The 21,288-nt window shown below is 38.2% G+C and overlaps 1 protein-coding gene across 1 annotated transcript in view; it reads right to left on the bottom strand.

The window, feature by feature from the left end:
- Nucleotides 1–4,267, bottom strand: part of LOC124386972 (laminin subunit alpha-3-like) — a 115,727-nt gene extending 111,460 nt beyond the window's left edge. The window contains exons 1-2 of the mRNA XM_046851050.1: nucleotides 3,857–4,267; nucleotides 2,813–2,965 (exon numbers count right to left, since the gene is read on the bottom strand). Coding sequence (XP_046707006.1) covers nucleotides 2,813–2,965; nucleotides 3,857–4,108 — 405 coding nt within the window. The 5' untranslated portion in view covers nucleotides 4,109–4,267. The remainder of the gene's footprint in view (nucleotides 1–2,812; nucleotides 2,966–3,856) is intronic.
- Nucleotides 4,268–21,288: the final 17,021 nt, after the last annotated feature.

Genomic DNA, 21,288 nt, shown 5'->3' with positions numbered 1-21,288 from the left:
TAAAGTGTTTGATGCTTATCAACATGGATTTCATTTTGACTCATTTTGACCAAAAAGTTGTTGTTAAAACAATGACCAGCTTTGTATTTTGTCCGATTTGTCTTTTTCCCCAAAAGTGTGCTAGAATTTGGTATAGTCTTGGACAGTGGCCTTGCTAAATTCTTGGTCTTTGATAAAGAGTCTGTAAAACTCATGCTTGTTGAGTCTTGTGAGCAATGCATGAATTAACCCAAAGAGATTTTACGGTTTTTAGTCTTGACGCAGTTTCATCTGACCTTGAGCTTCATTTAGCCTTGACGCCGTAAGACTTGGCCTTGTCCCGATCCCACATTTTTATTTATGGCATTTAGCACATGTCCTTATGCAAAGCGACTAACAATTATCTCATTTACACAACTGAGCAGGTGAGGTTTAAGGACCTTGCTCAAGGGTCCAGAAGTGACAGTTTTGTATTGCTGGGATTCGCAATCACATCCCTCCAAATAAAAGACCAACACCATTGTTACCACTTCCACTTTTACCACTTCTACCTATTTTTTACCACAGCTCTATTTCCACTTCCTAAACTACTAATCTCACAATCACTTGTACTATAATAATTGTACCATCAATAAAATAAATATGATAAATTCAAGCTGAAGTACGTCCTCGGTCCAAAATCCGCGACGCATAAAGAACCCTCTTTTAAAACCAGTTCTTGTGTAATATCAATGCGTTTAAGTTCCAGCATTAAACAAAGTCTCAAAACCCCCCACATATCACTATAAATAAACACAATGACACACACTTTCAGCAACACACACACAAGCTATTTTGGAGAGAACAGAGTCCTGCTGGCGCGATAAGCGCCGGGATTCTGTATCCTTTAACAGGTGGATGTGTGTGTTCATGTGTGTGTGTGTGTGTGTGTGTGTGTGTGTGTGTGGTGTGAAAGAAAGTGTGTGAGAACCAAACAAAAGAAAAGAGAAACTTAGTCCATTACCAATTGTGGAATTAGAGTCCAGCGATCGCTTGCTGTATCCCACAACAGCACTGTGGTATAAACATACAGTCAAATCTGGACTCAATTCTCCCATAATAACGCTTTATTTTTACATCTTGCTCTCTTGAGACACTAAAAGCAGCAGCATGAAGGCAGCAGTCCATTCCCACAAATCCCTCAGAAACCCTGATGACCTACTTGGAAATGAAGCAAAAGCAAGAAATGTTAAAGAAAAAAAAAGTTTGGGCAGAAACCCAAAAGTGCCTCAGTGACCACAAAAAACCTGTAGGATTGTCTATTTTTTGTTTTTCGCCTGAGGGGAATTTTTTCCCCCCTTTGCCAGAGACAAGTTCGGGATACATTTATTGTGATGATCAAGAGGAACGAGGTGTCTGGAGCTCAGCCACTTAGTAACGTGACCATCTTGGAAATACCACTTTGTATCTGCTTGCAGTCACTTGTATAACTATGGGTGTGTGTTATTAAAAAAAAAAAGCCTTGATGCCAGGTAGGTTCTCTGAGCATTCCTCTCATAAATGGTGTGTGTTTGTGTGTGCATATACAGTATAGGGGCATGATCTTACATCTTGTTGCAAACAAAGCAAGGACGTAATGATAACTCAAAATTCTGAGGGACATTTTACTGGTCTACCATTTGCATGTAAAAGAAAAAAAAGAAGCAAAGGGTTCAGTTTTAATGTTATGTTTAAGTCTATAGACATAGTATTAATTCGCTTAATTAAGGTCATCTGGTCCTCAGTTTAGAAAAACAAAATGTCGTTCCTTAATGCGTTGAAGAAAACCCATACTGCACATTGAGTTATATGATAAGCTCTGGTGAGGAGGGAGAGGATGGTGGATAGACATATGAAGAGGAAATATATATATATAGATTTACTGTCCTCTGAAAAAAGTGTCCAAAGTGTCAATATTCTGTGTGAGCACCATTGTTATGTAACACTGCCTTAGAAAGCTGCTGGATGTTGGACACATGGCACTTCTCAACTTCGGCTTGAGGTTAAGGGTTCAGGTCTGAAGACATACTGTCCACTCCATCAGCCTCGGCTTTCTCAGCAAGTCAATTGTAATCTTGGTGGTGTGTTTGGGGCCTTCATTGTGTTTGAAAACTCAAACATAGCCCCAGACCATGCACCTATCACCACCATGCTTGACTGTAGGCAAGACACATTTTTCTTGGTTCTGCTGGATACCATCTTAGCCAAAAGATTCTCTCAGTCTCATCAGGACATGGTTTCAGTAATTCACGCATTTGGACAGGTCGTCTTAAGTAAACTGTTTGAGGCCTTTCTTGTGAGACAGCTTAAAAAAAGGCTTCCTTCTGGGACGACGGCCTGCAAACAGACTTGTTGCAGTGTGCAGCGTACGGTCTGAGCACTGACAAGTGGACTTTCCACTTCTGCAACTTCTAATGCGATGCTGCAGCACTCATGCGTCTGTTTTTTGAAGCAGCTTCTGCACCTGACGCACAACACGAGGACTCGACTTCTTTGACGGACCCTTGCGAGGTCTGTTCCGAGTGGAAGTCGTCTTGGAAAACCTCTGTAAGACCCTGACCACTGTACTGTAACTCAGTTTCAGGGTGTTACTGATCTTCTTATTGCCTCAGCATCTTTGTGTAGAGCAACAATTCTAATTCTCAAATCCTCAGAGAGGAGTCCTTTTCATTCGTCCACTGTTGATCAACTGAGGCATTTTTTTCTTGGGAAAACTTCACACATTCACTCCAAATGATTTAACTTAGAAATAAGAGATGGACCCTGGCAAAGAGAGACAAAATTCCAGCAAGTTCTCACGGTACTGTACACTCACCTGACCCAAATCCAGAGTGACGTTTATCTCGTTATACCTCAGCCCCCGAGAGAGAGGTGGGCTCTGCCACCAGCGCTCCGTGCCGTCAATGGCGTTGTTCACCGGGTGGGCTTTCTCAGGGTTATTGGCGTTGCAGAGGTCACAGTACTGCCCCTGAAATCATCACATAAAGCCACAGGGTCTCATACTTGTGAACTACATGCAAAAATATTTACAAAAGTTTGTGGACACCTTGCAGATTGGTATGTGCTTTTTGAACATTTTTTTTAGCATCTTCTGGGAAGATGTTCTACTCGATTTTGGAGATTTGTGATCATTCAGTTTTGGTGTTAGTAAAGTCAGGTACTGATGTAGGTGAGAAGGTGAGGAGGTCTGAGGTGCAGTCAGCGTTCACATTTATCCCAAAGATGTTCAACAGGGTTTAGAGCTCTACAGCAGGAGATCTTCCAGGAGCTGGTTTTGTGCACAGGGGCTTCATTATGCTGGAATAAGTTTTAGGCCAAAACTTATTCCAGCATGATGATACCCCTGTGCACCTTAAGGGGCTTTTAAGTGCTTCCTTAAAGGTTATAGGAACTCTAGAAGAACCTGATAGAACCTGATAAAGTTTGTCTATATACACTACATGGACAAAAGCATTGGGACACCTGACTTTTCCAGCTGTCCTAATGCATTTGTCCATATAGTGTATATAGACAGACTCTATCAGGTTCTATCAGGTTCTTCTAGAGTTCCTAAAACCTTCAAGAAAGCACTTTGCTGTGTTGTGAGTGCACCAGCAAACATGTCAAAACTGCCAAAGGGTCAATATTTTGTGTGATGCACAATCAAATCAGCCTTGAAGATTATTTGTAATGTATAAAATATACTTTGAAAAGAATTAACTAATAACTAATAATAAATAACTAATAATCATTTATTCATTGGGAAAATAATTACAATGAAGCTTTTACACTTTGGTCCAAATAATAACAATGTACAGTCGGGAAATGCATAGGTAAGTGTGTGTGTGTGTGTGTGTGTGTGTGTGTGTGTGTGTGTTACCTGGATAGTTTGGCTCGTTAATCCCAACGTCGGCCCTCCGACAAGTTTGCAGTAGAGATCCGTCCTGGGGTTTCCATTGTCTTCCTCGCCGCACGTGGCCGTGGCGGAGATGCCCGAACCCTCTGCCAGGTTAAAGTACGGCGGGGTCAGGCTCAGTCCCCCCGGTACACCGCTGACTGAGGCTCGCGCTCTCACCGCGGCGAGCGCGCATATCAGCGCCGGGAACAGCAGCGGTGCTCTTCTCTGCGCCATTTGCGTTGCCGTTGCGTGCGTTTGGACCGTGGCGGAAATCCGGTCATATCCAAGACATGATAAAGCGCGATCTGACTCTGTTCACTCGGAAAGTCGCGCGCGAGACTCCAGAGTTCCGCTTCACTTGTTCAGAAGCGGGTTTCCCCCCCACCGGACTCGGGCACGAGCGCTTCCTCGTTACTGCGAGCGCGTGTGCGCGCGTACTGTACACTTTTACTTCCCTGGTGCCGACAGACAGACAGACAGACAGACAGACAGACAGATAGATAGATAGATAGATAGATAGATAGATAGATAGATAGATAGATAGATAGATAGATAGATAGATAGATAGATAGATACCCCATACAGTGATAGATAGATAGATAGATAGATAGATAGATAGATAGATAGATAGATAGATAGATAGATAGATAGATAGATAGATAGATAGATAGATAGATAGATCCCCCATACAGTGATGATATATAGATAGATAGATAGATAGATAGATAGATAGATAGATAGATAGATAGATAGATAGATAGATAGATAGATAGATAGATAGATAGATAGATAGATAGATAGATAGAAAAGAATCCTTCAATAAGCTTGTTTAGTAAAGCCATTAATAAAAACCCTGGTATGAACAGTGAAATATGACCAGTGTGAATTGTTCATATTTGAATCTGGATTAAACTAAATAGTTTATTTCAATTCAATTCATTTTTATTTGTTTAGCGCTTTTAACATTGTCTCAAAGCAGCTTTACACAGATAATGTGGTGATAAAAAAAATGAATATGTTCTTTATAAGGGTAAGTTTGTCCCTGATGAGCAAACCGGTGGCGACTGTGACGAGGAAAAACTATTTCTATAGCACTTTTACAGCTTTATAAGTGAATTGTGTATATAAACCCCCAATGAGCAAACCTGAGGCGACTGTGGCAAAGAAAAACTCCCTCTATGCTACGAGGAAGAACCTTGAAAAGAACCAGACTCAAAAGAAGAACCCATCCTCATTTGGGTGATATCAAGTGTGTGATTATAATGCTAGGAACTCCTTGTACACACTTCTGAGCTGAACAAAATTCTCTGGAAGGCTTCTACCATTCCAGGAGATTATTACTTTCATGTATGAAAATTTGCAGAGCAGGGAGTTTCCAAGACCAGGTTACCACCCTAGTTAAAATCCACCATAAAACAAACTCAGGGCTGTGTGTGTGTGTGTGTGTGTGTGTGTGTGTGTGTGTGTGTGTGTGTTGGTTCACAGTTGTCTTGCAGATGTCACTCTAATGTTTGGCTTGTTTTTCTTCAAAGATACCAAGTGTCTCTTCCATCAGATCTTTGTGACAGCATTCTCTTAATTTCCAACCATTTCTTGATAATATTTTTTAAGTACTGAGTTTCCACCTCAGATGGTCTGCCTTCTGAGCATCTTATAACTGTTGTACACATTTCTCAATAACGGTCTTATTTTCCTCATCTGTGAAAATGAGTTTGGACATCCACTAGCTCTTTCTCTCTTCTTTAGCACATGCCTCTATTCATGCTTCCATCTACTTATCTGATCAATCATCTATTTATCTACCCATCCATCCAGCCATTTATTCTTAATTCTGTCACTAATTCGTTTATGCATCCAGCCACCCATCCATCCATCCATCCATCCATCCATCCATCCATCCATCCATCCATCCATCTATCCAACCATTTATTCATTCATCCCCATTCATCTTGACTTGTATTGACTTGACTTGACATCTATTTATTCACCCCTTATTCATGTATTCATCCAACTTTCAATCCATCTATCCATCCATCCATCCATCATCCATCCATCCATTTAATCATTCATCCCCGATTCATCTTGACTTGACTTCATCCATTAAATCATCCATCCATCCTTTCTCCATCTATCCATCCATCTATTTATTCACCCCTTATTCATCAATTCATCCATCTTTCAATCCATCCATCCATCCATCCACCCATCTATCTATCCATTCATCCATTCATCTACCAATCTATCTAATATTAATCTATTTGTATGTCCATCCTTTCATCCATTCATCTATCCTCTTATTATTTTTCCAACTATTTATCCTCTATTCATCCATCCACTAATTTATCTATCTATCCAGATTTCCTCTGTCCATTCATCCATCTATTCATCCATTCATCCGTCCATCCATCAATCACTTTATCATCTCTTCATTCATCATCCATCTATTTATCATTCATTCACACACTATATCTATCCATACCTCCATCCACTTCCTTATATATTCATCCAACCTTCATTCGTAATACAGTTTTTCTCAGTTCTCAGATCAGAGATGAAATTTCTCAAAACTAACTTGTTCAACTTCACTTGTGCTCATCATGCTTTTGTACATTCATTTAATTGATTGTGTACAATCATCTGCTGTTTCCTACATTATTAGTTGTTAATGTTCATGTTGATTAAGATGAATCTTGAATGTCACTAGTGAAGGCGAGTAAACGGCATCAGATCAACCAGTAATCTACCAGTTCTCTAAAACAGAGCAAAACACAGAATTACAATTTCTGAAAATAAATGAAGAACCAAGAATTCAAGTCTTGACTTCTCTTGAAGAACAAAACACTAGTACAGTACAGTACAGTAAAAATGTGAATCCTGTTCAGTCTCTTGCAATCAATATTAATCAAATATGCAAACAAATAAATACATTTGTGCTGCTAAAATTCATAAATGCCAAACAGAAAAAATTCAGCCTTGTGCATTTTCAATCCTTTCAATCCAATTCGTATTTTACATCAGGAAAGACCTCCATCCACTTACTTGTCAATTCATCCATCCTTCATTCATCCTCAAATTTAACTATATAAATGGTATATCCATCCATCCATCCATCCATCCATCCATCCATCCATCCATCCATCCGACCATCCATCCATCCATCCATCCATCCATCCATCCATCTATCCATCCATCCATCCATCCATCCATCCATTCCATCCATCCATCCATCCATCCATCCATCGATTTATCCATCCATCCATCCATCCATCCATCCATCCATCCATCCATCCATCCATCCAGCCATCATCCATCCATTCATCCATCCATCCATCCATCCATCCATCCATCCATCCATCCATCTATCCAGCCATCCATCCATCCATCCATCCATCCATCCATCCATCTGACTATCCATCCATCCATCCATCCATCCATCCATCCATCCATTCATCCATCCATCCGACCATCCATCCATCCATCCATCCATCCATCCATCCATACATTCATCCATCCATCCGACCATCCATCCATACATCGATTTATCCATCCATCCAGCCATCCATCCATCCATCCATCCATTTATCCATCCATCCAGCCATCCATCCATCCATCCATCCATCCATTTATCAATCCATCCATCCATCCATCCATCCATCCATCCATCCATCCATCCATCCATCCATCCATTTATCTCTCCAGTCATTAATAATTTTAAAGAGTGTTTTCTGACACCATCCTTTTAAAAAGTGAATGTCATCAACTGTCAGTGGTATTTTATTCCTTAAACTACAGAGCCATGCAAGTCTTTTTTTTTTTTAAACAAATCCCCCATAATCTTGTGTGTCTCTTTAAATTAGTCTGCGTCAGAGATGGAGGTTATAAAGTACAAATACTTTATTACTGTACTTAAATTGATTTTTCTGGTATCAGTATCAGTCTGGTACTTTACTTCACTTTTTACTTTCACTCTACATTTTTACACAAATATCTGTATTTTTTTACTCCTTCAGTCTCGTTGCTTTAGTTTTAATCTATTTGGTGCGGCTTTTTCAACCTACCACTGGTGTATTATTTCCTGGCTCTCACACACTACAGACGTTTGCTAGTTTACGAAGCAAACAATGAGCAGGGCAGAAGGCAACAAGAAGAGAGTCAGCGATGAGACAGAAAGAGTCAGTGATGTAAACATGACTGAGAACAGAGACATTCCTGATCATCTGATCATCATCATCTTTTCTCTGCTTGTGTTCTCTATGGTGGATGTTCAACCTGGATACATTCATTAGGCAACAAAATTTTAAATGATTTTGTATTAATATATTAATATGATGTGAGGTCCAGTTACCAGATGAATAAAGAAATGGCTACTTTTTAGTCAAAGTCCAAATTTATTAACTTGATATTAACTTGAGTAAAAAAGTGGTCAGTATTTTAAAATTTACAAGAGCATTTTATAACTTGAGTATCTGTACTTCTACTGGAGTGAAGGATGTGTGTACTTTTGCCATCTCTGGACTGCATACTCGGGTAAAGAAGGCGAGTTGGTTAGGTGTTGATAGATCATGTATCCCCACCAACAATCATCTTCTTTGTTACAGTGATTTTTTTGGGGGGGGGAATCATGAGGGAAGCATGAGGGATCAAAGGGAAATAAATTCAGGATGGAAAGTTGAGGCTTTGGTGACATCTGTTGGAGGAGAGCTGCGAATATGGACCTGTAAAGAAAAAAAAAAATCAAATCTAGGTCTTCTGCCAAAACTAATCACAGCCCTAAATATTTCTTATCAGGAATGAGAGCAGCTCACCATAAATGACACTCTTGTGATTAGATGAAGTGACCTGGTTCTGATCCAGCCAAGTTACTGTACTGAACTTTTGTTAAAAAAAAAAAAAAAAAATGTTCATGTAAAAAATCCAACAGTGAACTCACTCTTCGATTATTGTTCAGATAAAAGTAGATTCTTAAGTGTTTGAATCAGTTTGAATTCAATGAATATTTGTCATTATTTTATAATTCAATATTATTATATTATAATATTTGATTATTTTATATAAACAGTTCACTGTCATTTTTAAATCCATTTTTATTTGTAACCAATGTTGTAGAATTCAGCAAACAAGTTAATGTCTATCAATTACACATTAGCAGTAAAATCACCTTTCTTTCTTTAACATGTTTGTAAGAAACAGGAAAACCAGCCATCTTAAAGAATTTTCCATACTGTAAGAAGTTAGATTGGATTTGTACCTCCAGCTGCTACAAAGAGTTTACAGTCAATTGTCAGTTGTGAAATAAATAAGTGTTTTCTTACAGAAAAATTACATCATGCATCAACAGTGCAACATTTTCCACCAACCTGATTTTTCTTATGAAGTCCTAGTACAGGAGACAAACTACTACACTACAGCCAATAAGAATCAAGAATTCTCAAGCCTTTACACTGGAGACTCCATCCAATTTCAGAAGGCTCTTTCTATTTATGACTAAAGTCTTTAGCATCAAATAAATAAACAAATGAAGATCTCCTTACAGACCTACTACTCCTTCTGGTCAAACCCTGAATTCATAAATTTCAAACAATGTCACTGCAGACAGCTTCCAAAAATAAATCAATATCTCCTTACACAACATTGCATATATCTACAGTGGAGATTGACCCATACTGATAATTGATAGTTTTTCCGGGTTGCGTCTGCTGTCATTACGAGAGCGGCCTCTAGGGGCGAATCACAGATGCCAATGACACTGCACAGAGAGCGCTATATTATATTTATTCATTATAATGCTATATACAATTAGAATATTTATGCAACTATATTTTCAATATAATAAAATATAATAATATTTATGTCATTTAGCACATTTAAATTATTTAATACTCTTTTTGTTTTTTTTCATAGTAAAGTTCAGTACTATTTTACATGGTACAATGGTTTTTTATTCTGTATTCATTTTAAAAACTATTGGTTGATTAATCAGTATCCGTAAAATCCACTATCTGGATTATTCAATCAATTTCATTCAATTCAATTAAATTCAACTCAATGTTATTTGTTTAGCACTTTTAACAATGACATTGTACCAAAGCAGCTTTACAGAATATACAGAATCAACAACCTCTGACCAATCAGAATAAAGAGCTCCTTTACCAAATCTGACACAATTAATTTCCGGATCTATTTGAGAGATGTGCGTGAGATCAGGAAAAATGAGGAAAATGGGCCCCCCACCGGAAATATATACGAGTACACCTGGGAATGGCTGTTCTATCCAAAAGCATCCTCACTGTACGGAGTTACCATTTCAGCACATCGTCTTTACACACAAATCTCTCGTGTGAACATGAGGTGTGATTTTATATATATATATATATATTTTTTTTTTTTTTCTTTCCGGTGAAGTCTCCCACCCCCAGCTGCCATTACCGTGACAGATCCTGACATCTTGAATATATGAGTGTTTCTTTTTTTTTTTCTTCATGTGTGCTTCTCCTATATCGCTATAGCCTGGCCAAACACCGAGCCACTCGAGCACAGGAAGCAATTATGAATGCAGACCGGCAGCTATGAGTGCTTTTAGAGAATGAGCATAAGAGTATAGGGGCATGTGGGTGGGAAGAAACAGAGAAAATCAATTCGCTGCCAAGGCAAGCCAAGTGCGTCTGAATGTTTTTTATTTATTTTTCTTCCACATGGCATGCTAATGTATAAGAGAATTTATTTGGTTTGGAAATGTGCTGGAAATGACCGGGATTGAACTCTTTAAGGGGTTCAAGGTGTGTTAGGGAGCAGATGCAAACATTACGGCATGCACGATACGTGTTTTATGTAAGGCTCGATTTAGGCTTGAACCTGATCGAGAAAAGCTGAGAGAACAGAGTCTGTTGCCAGGTAACAAAGCAAAAGAAAATACCAAAACCACTCTCATCAAAGCCGAGGTGAAAAATCCATCAGAAATTACATAAGTGTCCTTCAGACTTACAGCGTTCGAGGCTGAGAGGGCTTTATGGGCCTGCTGACTTCTCTCGGGAAGAAGCATTTCTAAAGAGAAGCTTTCGGTGCGCCGCAACGTAATTGATTATTCTTTTTTTTTCCACGGAATCCTTCTTGTGTTTGATTTCTGGCTTTACCGCCAATCTTTCCAGTAGGGGAAAAATAAATCAGTCCTCATTAGCGTCTACAGGTTTTCAGAAATATTTTGCTCGAAGATGAAGAATCATTCTAAGACTCATCACACTTGCCTCAAAATGTTTCTCGCTGATCCACCAAAGATCCTAAACAGTGTTTTTTTGTTGTGTTTTTTTTTTTAACCATCAAATCCATAAAAACAATCTATAAAAAAAAAATCTATAAAATGAAAACCATCAATTGGTCATATTATGTAAAAACCTAATGATATTAAGTTGCTATTGAGAAATTAGAAAAAGACTCCATATCTCGCCCTTGCATGATTAGCTAACAAGGCTTTCAGATATAAGGATTAAAGTAATCATGAGAGCAAAATTCCAACATTCCTGGTGCAGTATCTCTACACACTGGTCCAACCTATTTTCTTCTTTCCTGTTTTATGTTCTTTTCTTCTTATTCCTCTTATCTTTCTTATTCTAATAGATGCTAGTCTTAAACCTTAGCTACATCAGTTGCTTTCCCAATGAACAAAAAAACATGAATAATAAAAAATGATAAAAAAGACACTGGTGGAGATTAAATGCATTAACACATGTTCATTCATATTATTTATCATTTTAGCATTTAGTATTAAGTGATAATTTATAATGCAATGTAGGTCATATTTCGATGAGAAAAAAGATTGAATGAATGTAACTCATCGTCTCACTCATCGTGATAATACATGCTCATGAAGTCTCTTAGACATGTCATGTGACCTACAATACCACAGAACAGAATACAGTATATCTTCTGTACAATCCATATCCACTGTGTCTTTATTGGAGATACAAAATGGGAACTTAAAAGTATTGCGTTGGCTTTGAACTTAGAGAATAAAAAAAAGATTTTTCAAATATTTAATATAATAGTCTACTCTCAATTTTTAGATTAGATTAGTTTAGAATATTAAGAGGAAGACCAAGAAGGAGGTTAATGGACGTGGTGAGGGAAGACATGCAGATAGTTGGTTTGAAAGAGGCAGATGTAGAGGACAGGGGGGGTATGGAGACAGATGATCCACTGTGGCAACCCCTAATGGAAGCAGCCGAAAGAAGAAGAAGAAGAAGAAGAAGAAGAAAAGATTAGATTCAATTAGATTAAGTTAAGAGGTTAAGAAGTTGGAACGTTTAAAATGGGTGCCTATAGGTTTGCTCCTTATACGTTTATCCCAAATTTGTGGGCCAGTGGTGACTGTGGCAAGGAAAAACTCCCTAAGACTTCCTGAAGAAGAAACCTTGAGAGGAACCAAACTCAAAAGGGAACCCATCCTCATCGCTGAATGTCCGTTCATTACAGTTCCATCATTGTTGAGGTGTTCAGTGATAGATGCTTAAATGCAGAACCATTCATGCAAACTGAAGTCCTGAACCATTGTAGCAGACTGTTGAAATTAATTCCAGTCCAGATCCATCTTCATAGTTCTTGTATTGCTCCAGATCTTCATGGATCTTCAGGCTGTTCATGTAGAACCATCCTCAGCTGCACAGAGTGTATCCAGTTGAAGAGAACTCTGTCCAGAGGTGAGGTGTTGGGATAAATCAGGCAGATTCCTGCAAATGCCAGCTATCAAATAAGCACCCAAAGCAGTTTAACCACAAAATCAGACATCCAGTGAACTTCAAACACGTTTCTTTATGTACAGCAGTTTTTCCCTTTGTTAGTAAACACGTTAAACCAGTGGGGTGTTTGTAAATTACATTGATTTTTAGATTAGATTGTATTAGGTTAGATTGGGTTACAATTAATTAGATTAGGTTACATATCAGATTATTTTATCTTCATTAATCAATTGATGAATAAAAGCCTTTAAACAGTGTAACAGATGAACTACATTAAACACAATGATTTTCCAGGCTGATTTCAGGACGCCATCATTCACCTCAGCTTTCCTTTGCAAGTTGAGAGTTTGACCAGAATCCATGAACGGTCATGGGCTCAATACTATGACATTTAATATCAGTCCATCCCTAAACTATTAAACCATGTCTCTATGTCTTTATACAGCTCTGCCATCTTAAATTTTTTTCCTTACAGTACTATTGCTTCCTCCTGGTACCCATAGCTAAATCTGGTGCTCCAGAGTACTTGCTTTGAGCCTAAGCTTGGGCTATTGGTGTATTTATGGGTGTGCTTCCTGGCGCTAACTCCCACTATCTGAAGACATGCAAGGTGGCTACTCGAAATAAGTGTAAACAAATGTGGACCATACTGAGGGACTGGCTTCCATCCTGGGTGACCAGGATACTATGTTGAATAGGAAATGGTTAATTGGTTAAATTACAAATTCATGAGTTTGTTCCTTTTAATCCAATGTTTCCAATGTAAATAGGTAAAGGTGAGTTTTATTTGTCACATCTATATTGCAGCACAGTAACTTTCTTTCTTCTCATATACAAGTGATGTAAGGACGTTAAAGGTCAAAGTGCAGGGTCAGTCATAATGCCCCAAGCGTGGCAGTTTGGCAGTACTGGGGCTTGAACCCCTGAGCTTCTGATAATTCTGTAAAAATATATAGAGAAATATATATATAGAAAAATATCAATTAAAAAAACTTCCAAATTTCTAAATGAATAACGATTAAATGAATAATTCACAGATTCCAAACAGAAAATGCTGAATTTTATCTACAGCAGGAGATAAGCATGTGCCCATTCACATTTAAAGCCAGAGTGATTTCTCCTTAACAGTGGCTGCATCTTGTAAAACACTTTGTCCCCAATATGGTTCTTTTGCTCAATAGGAGCATAGAAGCTTCAAGATACACTTATAGGTATTAATGCTGCTGTAACTCCTACTTTCTAGCAGATCTCAATTTTGGTGTTAGAGAGACTAGAGGAACTTGGAACTGTTTTCTCAGTGCTATAGAGCTTCTAAAAAAGCCAAGTAAGTGTGGGACCATTGAATTTGCACCAACGGACAAATTAGACAATCATGACCCATATATATAATTAGGTGGTTCCTTGCATTTTTGAATTTCAGTTCCCCAGCAGTCTCTCTGAAATCCTGCCCCTCTCTTGAAAATGCGAACACTTTTTAGTCCAGGCCTCTTGAGGTGTTCGTCTCCTATGGCCTCTTTGTAATAATTTCAACCAATCTCCCAGCAGTGCCCCTACCCCCCCGCATTCACCACCACATATCTAAAAAACCTGGACATGCCAATGTCTCAGGATACCAGTTAGATCTTTAAGAGCCTCAAGGATGCTCAGGCTAATCTTCACCCACTTGATGAACCTCAGTGAGATCATCTCTGGGAAAGAAAAACGCTCAGTGTTGTTTCTCTGGCAGAGCTGTTGCTCTTTGGTCCAGTTCAGTCCGGCCGGAGCAGGATTGAAATGCTTGACTCCGCACGCTGGATCAGAATCTGCCCTCGGGATGGAGCAGCTTTTCTGTGGGAGAGCTCAGTCTATTGTACAGCAACTCTTTTTTGCACAAATTCGAGTGGGTTTAGTTGCCATGGAAACAACAGTTGAGATCAAAATGTTTATAGGGAAAAAAAAAGAACAAAAAAAACAGTTTGTATTGCATGTTTAGGCTTTAGTGCAGAAGGTTATGTAAGAACATATATACATATATACGTATATACATACGTACATACTTTACGCTCCACATATGCAGAGAGTGAATGTTATCAAGTATCGGGAAGGTTTCAGTGGACATATAATCGTTTCCAAAACTGCTTGTTCAGCATCACATTATCCTAATCCGACAAAAAACAGGAACTTTATTCAATTCAGGTTTATTTGTAGAGCACTTTGAACAATGGACATCGTCCCAAAGCAGCTTGTTGTGGAAATCCACTTTTTAAAATAAAATAATTTCTAAAAATTAAATTTCAAAGAGCTATTTACCTGAAATTCCATCATACAAGGAATGTATTGTACAAAAACCTGCACAATAATTTCCCATTGAAGTTGATTGGATAGACTAATCACCATACATACACAATCACACTTTCTTCAACCACATACTGTATGTCCTTTTTCCTGTCCATCTTCATCCATCCGTCTTCCTCACACAGTTACTGTATATATGTCTGCTATCTGTTCTTCTTCTGGTGTTTACAGGTCAAAGGGTTACAGAAGGAAATTACCATGAAATGACAACCACAACCAATCTATGATTGGTATACATTTTCCCCAACAAGCAAAACTCATTTTAAACATGCATAAGAAGCATAATATAATATTCCCAAATTTTATATGGTAATGGTAGGAGGAAGAAACCTTGAGAGGAACCAGACTCAAAAGGGAACTGAATCCTCATCACTGAATGTTCATTCATTACAGTTCATCATTGTTGAGGTGTTCGGTTTAGTGACGATGAAGAACTACATGGATCTTTATGCTTTTCATTTGGACCCATCCTTAACTGCATAGTGTGTCTTCAATTGAAGAGCAATTCATCCAGAGGTAGGGTGGTTGGATGGATCAGGCTGGTTACTGGTGCTTTAGAAACATGTTTAACTCGATAACCCAGATATTAGTGTGTGGGACATACACCCCTAAACGCCAGCTATTAAATAAGCACCCAAAGCAGTCCAACCACAAAAAAGAAATTCTGACGCTTTTCATTTCTGCTCATCGTACATACCCCCTTGTGTTTTTCTCCAGCATTTCTTTCCACCTATGGTGTCAACACATTAGTAAACCATAATTAGAATGTCAGTTACCCGGACTGACGTACCGTATGCCGTCTTTTGTGCCAATAATGCATACGCACATACATCCACCTGAACATCTGACCGCATTAGATGATAAATGTGTGTTAAAACTAACTGCAGAAAATGAGTAACTCCAGGAGGAGGCCAACTACTTCTGCCCTGAACATTTAATTAACCCTAGATTATTTATTTAATACTTGGTCGCAAAATGAACCATTCTTGTGGAAACAGGAGATGGAAATTCTTCCTTTTTTTCCCTCTAGAGAAGATTTCCTCTTACTGAGGTGTGAATGGAGATTTTTCCAGCAGCCCATATGTGTTCAAATGAGATATAGACTTGATAAATGCGTATAAGGGTTCAATGAAGAGTCACAAGATGCCACTGATTTCTTCTTTATCTATGCATTTGTGCTAAAATGTAAAAAAAGTGTAAAAGCAATAATGGAATTCCCCCAATCATTTTAGGAAGTAGGTGGTCCTTCAGTACTTCAATCTGCTTTAGTATGCTTTCGGGAGAACCTGGAGGGACCTCACGTGGACATGAGAAGATACAGACAGGAAGACAACCCCAGGATTGAACCCTGGACCCTAAAACACTTTCAGGATTCTACATGCTGCTTAATGGTTGTTTCAGGTGTTTATAGTTTAGATTTGCCCTTAATAATATGACAGACATTTGGCATTTCAGACATCACATTTGTGAGAAAATGATGATATTTTCATCCCATATTACAACATATATAAAAGACAGACAAACCCAAATCCCTCAAACCACTAGCCAGTTCTTTCTTTATCCCCCACCGCTAAATGGTTCACCATTTTAATACAATATTTTCTCCTTGAATTAGTGCAAGGAGCTAAAGCCCCTCCTTGCACCTCACTTTCTCTCCAAAAGCAGAGCAGTCTTAAGAACTATTTCATGATCTATTTTTGACATATTATATTTGCACAGTGACCTGGTTAGGAAATATTCATGAAGCTGTCATTATGGATAGTTGTGATGCCACTCTGCCGTGCAATTCAATATGTCACTACATGTCTCCAGGCTCAGATGACAAGCTGTGGGATTATTCTACATGCCAGAATAAACTACAGCACAACAGTGAGATCATTATGGTTATTAAGTCAGTGTTACTATTAAACAACATGGTACAGAATGTAATGCTACAGAAGTCTGGGTTCAAATCGAGGTCTAATGACCCTGACACTTGTCCATTGGCTTTACAACTACTGAAATCTGGTTCCAATCCCTATGGATGGATGTAGAAAGTCTGTTCAGCCACCTTGTGTCTTTAACCAAAAGACTGAACTGCTCATATCCTTTATTATATCCCCAACAGTCAATGTTCTCCATCCTCGGCAGACTCCTCAAACGAAAACCTTCAATACTTGCTATTTTTTTAATGTCTACACATCAATCTTTTGGTCACCTAAAAGACATCTTTTTCAGCACCTAGTGTATTTTGAGCCACAGCTCTTCCTGAAACAATGAAGCTTCCTATCAGGCTCTTAGAGATCAAGGGATGTGCATGTCTGTGGGGGTGGATACCTCAACCTAGAGAGTTTAAGATTCAAGCAGTATTTGTGGGCTTTCTTCATGCGCAATTGCATCTATTACCGAGAGGGATGATCGCAAACAAACATACTGTTATTGGAGGATCTAGGATGGGTTCCATAGCATTAAAGCACAGTATGTGAACAGCTTTTGAGACCCCTCGGAGCAGAGGACTCATGAGATGAATTACTGAATTCTGTCTCCTATGTAATTCACTGCACAGAAAAGAACGAACAACACGGACTAGAAGATAAACTTCTCAATTCTGTTTCCTGTCCATAATCTATGGAGATGTTGCGGTGGTTTGCTCATGCGTGTTCAATAGAAAATCAACAAATCACTCTTCTCGATCAAAATGAATGAATCTTTCATGAATGAAACATCACTAATACATGGGCCTCCTAAAACTGTTGAGTCAGAGGTTTCAGCATCTACTGGAACTCAAAGGTCTTGCCCAAGCTTGCTCCAGCATGGCAGTGCAGCAGGGTACAAAGTGTGGATCATGAATGAATGATGTGCCACGGTTGGAAGAACTCGTGGTCCTTGATCAGATTTCATGCCCCAACTTGTTGTCCAACATCAGTAACTGACCTCACTAACACTCTAGGGATTAAATGAGCAGAATTCCCCACAACCTCACTCTAAAATCTATAAGAAAGCCTTCTAAGAAGACAGGAGAATATTTTATAGGCAAAGGCGTCTAAATTGGATTGGATAGATTGGATATTCAACAAAGACTTATGCAATTGGTTGGGGTCCATATCTGTATTTATTTAGATCATTTTATTAGATCCACCTTATTGATCCCACAGGGAAATCGTTATTTCCTGGTGCCATGATTCAGTGCCCCTGGAGCCCAGACTGTTAAGGGCCTTGCTCAGGGGCCCAAAAGGTGGCAGCTTGGCAATACTGGGACTTGAACCCCCAACCTATAACCCAGAGTCTTTACCACTGAGCTACCATCTCCCCCAAATATACCAAACTGTAGCTAATTTACTAATGACTTTGCACATGTTAGGGTTCATGTAATAATGTGCCTGAAATTCTTTACAGTCACACAAAGTATCATCAGTTTCATTTCTGGCAAGCCAATAAAGAAAATTACTTTTGCACACGCTCAGGCTTGTTGTAACATTCTACAAGATGTAGATCCTGAATTAGACAGAAGCAGGATTTGGTCAATCAGCATATACATTCTCTTATTACACAGAAGGTAATGCTTTAATATCAGGATCTATTTGATCTAATATCAAGAACTACCTGCCCTTATATCTGGTCTGGTGGAGGGATTTGAGCAGGAATTTCATGCTTATCTTTCCATTTGGGAAGGAAGTTGGAATCAGAGCTTAAATTTAGCTGGCAAATTGCTCTTATGAGTAATTAACCATTTGGTTGGTAAGATTACAGTTTAAACAATGACAGCTTAACCATGATGGAACCCAACGTCCTGACCAGTAGACGAGAAACTTATATATATATATATATATATATTAGGACTGTCAAAATTAACATTAGCGCAAATTCAGTTTAACGGCATACATTTTTATTAACACACGATTAATGCAGCTTGCACTTCTGTCTGATCATGTTTATTACAAAAATAAATAAATAAATATAAAAAGGTGAAATCAAAACCGTCAATGAGACACACATTTCTTTACAACGTCCTTTCTTTTCTCAGAAAATAAAAAAACTCCACCGAAAAATTATTTTTAACCACTAAACATTTGTTTTACCGATGCACCAAGTCTCAAATCAAGCACCGAAATCGGCCATGATGAACACATCCGGCAATTAAAACCGTCCGTGTGGAAACATAGCAAAAGTTTGGTGTTTTGATGATTAATGTAAATTAAAACACCATAATTAATTCACTGTACATTAAAAACAGATACAATTGAGCGATTGAGATGCGATTAAATATTTGAATTTTGAATTTATTTAAATTTCTTTTTCATTTTTAATACATTTGCAAAGATTTTTAACAAAACTCTTTTAGCTTGTCATTATGGGGTATTGTTTGTAGAATTGCGAGGAAAATAATGAACTTAAACTATTTGGGAATGAAGCTGTAACATAACAAAATGGATGTTGTGTGTGTGTGTGTGTGTGTGTGTGTGTGTGTGTGTGTGTGTGTGTGTGTGTGTGTGCATGCCCTAATCTAAAGAATACCTCTCCTGCTAATCCAATAGTGTCCTCAGCTGTTTATTATTTGGCAGTATTTCCATTTTTATCAAAAAGGCCATAGACTAGTTCTTTACCTACATCTCCAGTCCACCACTGAACAAAGCATTTGTAACTGTAGACATGCCTATTCTAATGATGTTTTGTTTTTATTATAATTTTTTTTTGTGTTATCCTGCCTACATTATCCCGAGTAGGTAGGTGGTCCTTTTATTCCATTTGGCTGCCTTCGAGGTTCACACATGCCAAATAGCATTAGCCTGGCCAAACATTCCACCAAAATGTATTTGTCCTTTTTTTCCCCTTCACTGACACAAAAATTCGGATGATTCATAGGCACATTTGGAGCCTGGAAGTGAAATGCAAGTGCGTGATGCGATTTAAGAAATGCCTCAATGCCGATGTGTAACCGTACATTGTGTGAAGAAGCTGGTGTTGAATTCATTGAGCGTCTCCAGGAACAGAAACGTCTGTTTGTTTTTGGTTTATTGGTTGAAAAAGAAACAAGTAAATTATGAATATGAACTGGAAAGACATCTGAGCATAAATCAGCGCTCCCTACGTGAATAATATCGACTAAACAAACTAGATTTCGGCTTTAAAAGACGAATTAGAGGCAGGGGAAAAAAAATTCAATTTAGCCTGTCTGTGTAGGAGAATTACAACCTTCGGGTTTAATCTTGTGCAATCTGTGTTTCCATGGTTTTGAAACTGTGACAGCGCTGTTGCACATCAGGCTGCCATGTGTCAGTCGTCATTGTTTCCTCTCTCTATCTCCTTTTCATGTGTTTAAACATTTTTGACACATTATTATTCAGAGAGCTCAGAAACGCGTCCCACTGAAACGCCGGACAATTACGACAATACGCAGCTGCGTCGCCTTAAAACAAACCGAGCGCCGGTTGCGTATTTCAGTGGGTTATGGGACACACCTTGTAAACAAAGGCGGATATTTGCATGTGTATCAAAAGCTTTTATAGCCCAATGCTTCGGGGTCTTACTGTAATTCCATTCATTCGTTCTTCATGTCCTTTTCTTCTAAACTGGATGATTAAGATGCAATGTGTTGATTATAAGAAATTGACCCAAACAATATGGCACCTGGGGTCTTGCTGCTACAGCTGCTTTTGTAATCATAATTCAACAATGATAGAACGCTAATGAACGGACATTCGGTGCCACCCAGATGAGCTTCTGTTTTGAGTCTTCTTCATACCATCTCATTGAGTTTTTCCTTGACACTCTCACCATTGGCTTGCTCATTAGGGATAAATGTATAGGCAATCAACTTATATACACAAACTTTGTAAACACTTTATCTCTGTAAAGCTGCTCTACAAATAAAACTGAATTGAATTGAATTGAAAAACAAATGTACCGTGTTCATACCCAAATTTTAATTCAGATTTATCCTTTATTTCCTCTTATACTATTATTATACTGTTGTTATATATTTATATGTAGTATAGATTTGGATATGAGTAATGGTTTAATGTTGTGCAATGTATATATATATATATATATATATATATATATATATATATATATATATATATATATAAATCTGGTTTGTTTTAAGGTTTTCTTTGCCAATTTTAGTGTCTATATTTTTCTAATGATGTCTCATGCATGATGCAATATTAACATAATATAAATAGTTTTATTGCATTAATAATTGTTATGCAAAATTATAGAGACAGTGCCATTGACTAAAAGACAGGAGGTGGAGCTGGAGGTAGCAGAGCTGAAGATGTTGAGGTTTTCGTTGGGAGTGACGAGGATGGACAGGATTAGAAATAAGTTTATTAGCGGGACAGTGCATGTAGGACATTTTGGAGACAAGGT

The sequence above is a fragment of the Silurus meridionalis genome, chromosome 6, assembly GCF_014805685.1.
Source record: "Silurus meridionalis isolate SWU-2019-XX chromosome 6, ASM1480568v1, whole genome shotgun sequence".
Classification (NCBI taxonomy): domain Eukaryota; kingdom Metazoa; phylum Chordata; class Actinopteri; order Siluriformes; family Siluridae; genus Silurus; species Silurus meridionalis.
The sequence above is the reverse complement of the archived record's forward strand: the minus strand, read 5'-3'. Positions and strand labels throughout refer to the sequence as shown.